Source organism: Hordeum vulgare, chromosome 6H (genome assembly GCF_904849725.1).
Source record: "Hordeum vulgare subsp. vulgare chromosome 6H, MorexV3_pseudomolecules_assembly, whole genome shotgun sequence".
In the NCBI taxonomy this organism is placed as follows: Eukaryota; Viridiplantae; Streptophyta; class Magnoliopsida; order Poales; family Poaceae; genus Hordeum; species Hordeum vulgare.
The window spans coordinates 203,607,410-203,615,536 of NC_058523.1; the positions used below are offsets into that span (position 1 = coordinate 203,607,410).

Here is an 8,127-nt window from a genome sequence, read left to right on the forward strand (position 1 = left end):
GAAAATTATTGACAATTCTATTGGTCACAACTTAACAAGTTGCAAAACTTCCCAAATCAACAAATTTTATGTGCACTGCGTGTGCCATAGGGGAAATAAGTTGTAAGGCTCTCTCACCATTCTTCCTTGAACCATTTTGTGCCACTCATTCTTCCTTGAACACATTAAGAAGATACGTGGATTACTCAACCATTTTGTGGTATTATATAGATACTTCATGGTACTCATGGAAACATTTATAAAATGATTTCAAGTGTGTCCCTTGTCACACAAAACCTTGAATGATATAACTAAATTAATTGCTCAAATTCGCAAAGTAAGAGCAAGTTATCCTAAACAAGGGATAAATCCATTTGAATGGACAACTTCGTTGAACTCATTTCACAAGCAATGTATGATTATACATAATACTTTATGTACATACCCAGAATGGTTTAGTTAAATATCTTATCAAAGATAGTGAAATCAATAACATGACCAAACTTATAGAATTGTAATTTACTAGCCTCTTGCTAGACAAATACAACATTATTACACGTCGTAAGTATGATATAAATCATACCAACTGCATAGAATACTACTTTCCCCTTGTAGTAATTACGTGAAAATCAACAAAGTATTTCCTATCTGCGATAATTTGGTTACATACCGATATCACCACTCCAGCATACATCAATGGGCTCTCACAGAAAATTAGGGATCTATGTGAGGAATAACAATTTATTCGTCAATCAAAATTATTCATAGACCGTATGCTGATTGCACCAGCAATAAGGACATTTCTGGCATTAGGGGGAGATAAGTACCACAAAAAATGCCAAAAAATAAATTAGAAATGTTATTCACATTCAGTCCTTATATCCACGTACTCAAAGAATCTGAACAAGAAGTTTAGAATCACATATTTGCAACACATTGCAAATCCGCCACATACATTTACTGATCACAGAGGTGTCACTCATTTTTATATTCTTGCAGTAAAGTGTCAGAAAGAGTGGAGGTACCTGATAAACCACTCTTCTCCCGAAATAAGAGCAAGAGGGGGAGAAATATGACCACACAAGATATAATCTCGCATATGCTTCCGTGGAAATAGAGGAAATCAAATCCTCAACCAGTAAATGTAATTCAACATCAAGTTGAAAGAACACCTCACTGGATGCTCATCATCCAAAGCCCGACATAAATGTGCACAAATGTTTTCATGTCGGGACATCGAAACACCTTGACTCCATTGTTGTAGGAAATCACAAGGAGTTAAAAGGAATAAATACATTTCCACAAATTTCATTGATTCCTCCAGAATCATATAACATAAGTCTACATTTGTCGACATATATTTCTTTTGAAAATTGCTAAAACCTTTTGGGCCTTGAACCAAAATCCATGGTAGAGTGCCTCTTGTACTCATGTTGGTTCACATAAAAGGAAGTAAGTAATGAAGAATAACACTCGCTCATCAAAGAGTGGTATTTACCACAGTAATACCTACTCCTCATAAGTATCTTCCATATGGAATACTAAAAACTTCTCAGTCATAGACAAAGTCAATGAGGTGGTGAAAAAGCGAGGCTTGTAGCAAAAGGGTCCACGCAGAGACCCGACATCGATTACGATGTAACATACCTTCTTGGTACGAGTGGAACTATGTTTCGATAATAAATATCATTGGCAGTACAAATAATATTATCCATGCAGTTAATGGATGCAGTGACTACATACTCATATGAGTCACTCATTTCGGAAATCTATATTAAAGTCCCTGAAGGGCTTACATTTCTGAATCCAAAATAAATCGCAACATATTTGTGTAAAATTTCAGAAGTCACTCCATGGCTCGAAATAGTCAGAAATCAGATGGTACCATCGACTAAATAATTTTCTTCTTCTGAAGGATTACTAAAAGAATGATGATTGTTTATGTGTTAACAAAGGAATCCCAAATTTGAAATCCTTATATCACCTCAGTGTATATCGATGATTTCATCATTAATTTCTCTACAAGACCTAAACATACACAAAATCATCTCAAGGCGGAAAATTTGGATTTAACCAAATTTAGCTTAAGTTTACAACTTGAGCATTCTATCAAGAATACATATCAGTCTACATATATCCAAAACATATACGAGAAGTTCAGTGTGGATATATCATAACAAAAAAAGACATTTATGGTCATACTACCTTTGATAAGGTACAAATCCATTCATACCTAGAGGTGATAATGAAGTGATACTAGGACCTGAAGTTCTATATCTCACTAATGTCAAAGCACTCATATACTTGTAAACTACGTCAGGCCTAACACAATATTTTCTATCTTTATTCGGAGTGCAACCCCCAACAGAAGGTATATGGTTGATATAAATAATATCATCTTATATCTGAAGATTACAGTAAATCTTGAATATTTTCATCAGGAAATAGAAGACATGACCATGATATGGTGTAATGATATTGGCTTTTTATTTGATCCCAACGACGCCATATCAATGACTGAATTTGCTGGAATAGCCTTCACATGAAAGTCATATAAATGGATTTTAATGATTGTTTCCAGTTATCATTCTAACATAATTGCTTTATCTAAAGGCATTGCAAAATATGCATAACTTAGTAGAATGGTTAACCACACTCAAAATCATGTGGTTGAGATTCATCAGAATCACATAACTTGATTTATCAAGATACTTCCACTTGTGTTACTCAATACTTATAGGTTATATGAAGAGCAATATCATAAATCACATTGCTCGGAAATTACTTATCCTCACGGATTATAGAAAATTGAGGAAATAATTTGCAAACAAAATATTGTTATAATCCAACAAATTATACACAATCTCATGTTCATGTCAATGAAATTGGTATGAGACATCCTCCATATTTGCAAAGTTTAGCGGGAGTAATCTCCCAAACTACAACCTATTAATAATCATCAGATTGCATATATTGTACTCTTTTCTCTTGATGAGTTTTCCCTAACGGTTTCTCATAAAAGGTTTTTAATGAGATAATATAAACATAAGTGTCTTTATATGCCATATCATTTTCTCCTTGTATTTTTTCCCACTCGGTTTTAAAGGAGTTTTCAATGACATGTACGATTGCACTCTTTTCCCTCATGAGTTTTCTCTCAAGTTTTTCATAATGGTTTTTAGTGAGGCAATATCTTCTCAAATATCATATGTCATACTTCCTATTTTCTCTACCGGGTTTTTTAAAGAAAGTACTCAAGACATATTAATTGTTCTCTAAACTAATCAATGACTTTTCTCCTTCTTCAAAGGTTTTCTCATATGAGTTATCAAGAGACAATGATCATCATATGTTGCATCATTTTCTCCTTATTTTTTCCACTGGGTTTGAAGGAGTTTTAGCAACATGTCTACTTTATTCTCCTCATATTTTTTCCAGAGGGTTTTTGGAGGAGACTCTCAAGATTATCTGAAAGATTTCTCAAGATGAAAGATCTATATGCAAGAAACTTTCAACGATGAAACATTCAAGGAGCGATGTTGTACAAGGGAGAGTGTTAGAAACTAATTAGTAGATTAGTTTATTAGCAAAGGGATGTGTCCTACCCCAAACAGTCGTGTCTCTTTCGCTCTATTACCAACAAGCACTTGTTCTGGAGGGATGCCTCCGAACAGACACCACTTCTTCGCACCTCTTCTAGATGTATATACTCCCTCTGTTCCTAAATATAAGTCTTTAAAGAGGTTTCATTAGTGGACTACATACGGATGTATATAGACATACTTTAGAGTGTAGATTCACTCATTTTACTCCGTATGTAGACTCCTAGTGAAATATCTTAAAAGACTTATATTTAGGAACGGAGGGAGTATATACTTGAGAATCAATACAAACAGACTAATCGTTCATTCACTTTCATTCAATCTCGTTTTAGTTTAACATTTCTAAGGCCCTGTTTGGAACCACAATAGATTATAATAATCTGGATTATGAAGATAGATTATATAATCTGGTTTATAAAAATAATCTAGGTGGACATGTTTGGAGACCAGATTATATAAACTGTAATCCAGGTTTTATATTGTACAATGACATGTCTGTCCTCTGTTTTTTGTTGTAAAGGTAGTGATCTAGGTGGACATGTTTGGACAACAGTGGCGGTGGCAGTAGGTAATTATCTCCAAGTTTTCAAGGGTAATGGGTCATTAGGAATCCATAATCTGATTTTAGCTGGGGTAGAGTAGATTATGAGTTTTTAATAATCTGGTCATCTAGTTTTTATAAACTGTAATATAATCTGTCCTGTTTGGAGACATAATAGATTATAAAAATCAAATTATATAATTTGAATGGTTCCAAACAGGGCCTAAAGCAAGCAAGGTCTAATCGAGTCACTCTGTCTCCAATCCAGAAAAATTGCAGAATACAGTTACAAAACATCCTCCACGAGCGCAGGTTACAGAAATTGAAACGCCGTGGCGGTGTGCCCGTAATCTGCAGTCCAGTTCTGAGCATACTTCGGCGTCGGCTTGGTCCCCGTCTCGCAAACTGATACGAGCGACTACTTGGGCCGATGCGGACCGTCGGCGGGTCAAAGTTCGTCAGACGACGGTGGTGTCGCCAGGCTAACGACAGCCTTCGTCACGGCTTCCCTCAACGCCTCCTCGTCGAATTCGCCGGCAGCCTACAAGATTCACAGGCAGTCAATTCCACCGGTTATTAATCTCGGACGTCGCTGATGCAACACGTGTGAGCTAGTGAGGCAAAGAGGAATACGAGTACATCTCTGGTTTATACGTGTTGCATTTTTGTACTACCGAAATAAATAAGAAATCCAGGCAAGAATTAGGTCATGTCCACCATTATTCGTAACCGTTTTTCACAAAAAAAAGAATGTCTAACATTTCAAATTCGAAATTTCGTCAGTTGTTGTAGCATTTTTTTATCCCATCCCTATTGGTCAATTCTTGAAGTAAAACGAAGAAGAGCGAGATTGGACAGGGCGGTTTGTGCGGACGGTATTAGTAGGTATTCTGGCCAGGCAAAGCATTGTTTCCGGCCAAAGTCAGTCATAGCAATTGAAACAAATCGGTTATCGGTGTCTTTCTAGTATATTTTCTTGTGGTGGGGAGCAAATTGAGAGCATGAAAGGGATATGTATTTCGACGTATTAATGGCGGATGAAGCTTCTCTGAAACTGAAAGGAACAGAACGAGAAGGGACTTGGAATGGAAGAGGAAAAGGTACGAGTGATGGCCGTGACGTCACCCGAGAAGGCGGTCAAGCTTTCGCCTGCAGGTCGCCGTCGGCGAAATACTCAGGGGCTAATCCCTTTGACTTTGACCTGGTTCTGAACCCACCAAATCTCACGTGTACGGACGGCCTACTCAGAATAACCGTGGCAATTTTATTTTTTACAGTATATATAAACAAAAAAAATCATGGTGACGTACGTACCGCGCGTACCGTAGCTCGGAGTATCAAGCTCGCCTGAGCAATGCCGCCGTCGCTGGTGCCCTGCGGCTGCCTGGCGTCGACGGCGACCACTGTGAAGCGGTGGCCGGCCGTGTCCTTGAGCAGCGCCAGCACGCGGGCCACTAGATCCGACAGGTCGCCTGCCGCCGCCACCCTTATGGTCACCTCGCAGCACTGCGCCGCCGAGAAGGACGAGGACGATGTTGACGCGCCGGCGCTGCCAGTGGCAACCTCAACTTGTACCCTCTTTGACGCGCCGCCTGCTTGAAGGGCTGCTTGGTCTGGTCTGTCCCTGGAGTTGCCGTTGGTGATGCGTTGGTGTTGCTGGAACTGCGCCAGCGCCGCCGCCTCGAGGCTTCGGTTCTTGTCTTGGAGGTCTGAAATTTGGGCTATCAGAATGTTCATGTAGTCCAAAGTGTTGGCCAGGACGGTAGCTTTGTCTTTCTGCAGAAAGAAAAATGTACAAAAATAAATCAACGTAAATACTCCTCCTATAAGTATATAACAGGATGAAGTAAACATAATTAATCCGAGTGAAGTGTACTTGTAATCACGTAGGAGTACCTTTGATCCGGGAGGAAGCAACCCCCTCAGCGCCTCAAAGCTCTCGTTAAGCCTCTCCCGCCGTCTCCGCTCCGATATCATATGGTGCAGCTGGCTGCTCGTCGGGGCTGTGGGCGCCGCGGCCTCCTCGTCTTCCTCCCGCCACCGCTGCGTCGTCGCCCCCGCCCCCGCCCCCACCCCCGTGGTGCGCTCCTGGCCGTTGTTGTTGAGCGTGTGCATCCTCCTCAGGATAGAGATGACCATCTTGATCATCCGCTGCCCAGGCGCGTCGGACGCCCGCCGCGGCGCCCTTGGCGCCAGCGCCGCGTTGTATGCCCGGAACGCCGTCGTCGTCGAGCCACGGCGTGGCGACCGATGCGCGCGACGGTAGCCGAGGGGAGGCGTGGACGTGGTAGGAGGCATAGCCGACGAGGAGGAGGAGGAGGCGGAGATGACCGCGAGCATGGCCTGCGCCATCGCGACGTCGTCAGCCTCGGGGCTCGGGAAGTGGACGTGGCCGTGGACATGGGCAGGGCCGTGCGGGCTAAATGGCGCGGGATGCGGCGGACGGGGCGGGTGTAGAAGAGGCGCTGCCGTTAGTTCCCGGGGAGACGTCGTGGTGGACGATGACATGGCCATTGTGGGCAGCAGCGACGTCGAGCCGTCTGTCGGGCTGCCGACGGAGATGGACGGCATAGAGGAGGAGGACGACGACGGCCGCGTAGGCGGGAGTTGGAGCAGCTCCTCAAGCAGCGACTGCTGGAAGAAATTCTCCGAGAAGATCTGGTCGAGGCCGGCCTGAAGGTTCATCTGTCCCGCCGGCGTTGACATGCCGACTTCGATCTCGCCGCTTTCGCATCCCATGAAGGCCGCCACCTGCCGTGCGCATAAGCACCGCTCAGCATCTTTCAAATGTACGTATATGCATGCATACGACACTCAAGCGAGGTTGGTTGGGAATCAGGCGAACCTTAATGCCAGCTTCCTGGTAGAACTGCAGCTGCACCGGCGACGACGCCGAGGTCGCCAGGTCGTGCTCCGGCAGCTCCATGTATGCCCGGCCGTCCTCGTAAGCCCACCCTGGCACGCACCCGCTTACGGCCGCGCAGAGCGAACCCCGGTATGCGTCGAACAGAGCGCGCGCGCGGTCGACGTCACCACTGCCGCCATCGCGGAGCCATGCGTCCAGGCACAACAGCTGGCGGCGAGCTCTGCTCATGGTTGCATTGCGTGCATTCAGGCGTTGCATGTAAGAGACGACCCAACCGAAGCATCCAATAACTAATTGAAATCAAGGACGCACATGCATGCTTAATTAATTACCTGTTGGCGGCAGCGAAAGGAGGGGGAGGACGGCGGCCGCCGGCTGGGATCGGCCCCCAGACGCAGATGTAGGCGCAGGCGGGGACGCGCGACGCTGCTTGCTGGAGGATGCGCAGCCGGGATTCCTGGCCGAGCACAAAGAGCGTGTCCATCATATTCCCGAAGCAGCACGTCGAGAGATCGCCACCACGGAGTCCTCCATTGCCTCCCGACGTCGATGACCGATGATGGTTCGTTGTCACTGCTGTCGTAGACGTCTGATCCATGGGTATTATATATACAGTACGATGGAATCCATGGGGGGTGGCGATGCAAATGTGTATGCATGCATGTGTGGACGTGAGTGGAGGGAAAAGTATTAGTAGCAGTACCAGCTAGTAGTTGTAGTAGTATAGTGCGGTTGGGGAGGGAGCTGGTTTGGCTCCGGGAGAACGGATGGAGACATAGGACGGGGTGTTGAAAAGTATGAAGATGCTGGAAAGTCGTTCAAAGGTGGTGATGGGCTTCGAAGAGGGTCAAACTAGGGTGGCAACGAGGGACGGGGTTGCTGGATGGTTGATCTTTAGTTCACCTATAGTCCGATATTTTAAATTTGTCTCAAATCGCTGGAACAGACCTCCCTCCAGGACGGGATCATCACGGGATCGACGGCGTTCAAATCTTTTCTTCCCCATCACCGGTCGGGCGGAGTATGAGTCCCACCGGGATCGATGTGCCTGTCGTGGGAAGGAGAGGATAAGGGCCGCCGAGGCCCGACTCACTGTCGACATGGCGGCTAATGCGGCGGAGGGGACGTCCGCAAAAGAG

General features: G+C 44.4%; 1 protein-coding gene across 1 annotated transcript; it reads right to left on the reverse strand.

Annotated features, from left to right (window-relative positions):
* Positions 1-4,299: 4,299 nt before the first annotated feature.
* LOC123404017 (putative transcription factor bHLH041) lies at positions 4,300-7,611 on the reverse strand. Its single transcript, XM_045097925.1, has 5 exons — positions 7,321-7,611; positions 6,968-7,208; positions 6,019-6,873; positions 5,437-5,898; positions 4,300-4,663 (listed from the first exon to the last, which is right to left on the reverse strand). The coding sequence occupies exons 1-5, from the start codon at positions 7,584-7,586 to the stop codon at positions 4,571-4,573; spliced, it is 1,917 nt and encodes a 638-aa protein (XP_044953860.1). The 5' UTR covers positions 7,587-7,611; the 3' UTR covers positions 4,300-4,570.
* Between the last annotated feature and the right edge of the window lie 516 nt (positions 7,612-8,127).

Coding starts and splice junctions, on each gene's coding strand:
- LOC123404017 (XM_045097925.1), bottom strand. CDS start 7,586: ATGGATCAGACGTCTACGACAGCAGTGACAACGAACCATCATCGGTCA. Junction 6,874..6,967: donor ACCAGGAAGCTGGCATTAAG/GTTCGCCTGATT, acceptor TGCGCACGGCAG/GTGGCGGCCTTCATGGGATG. Junction 4,664..5,436: donor TCCGAGCTACGGTACGCGCG/GTACGTACGTCA, acceptor TGAATCTTGTAG/GCTGCCGGCGAATTCGACGA.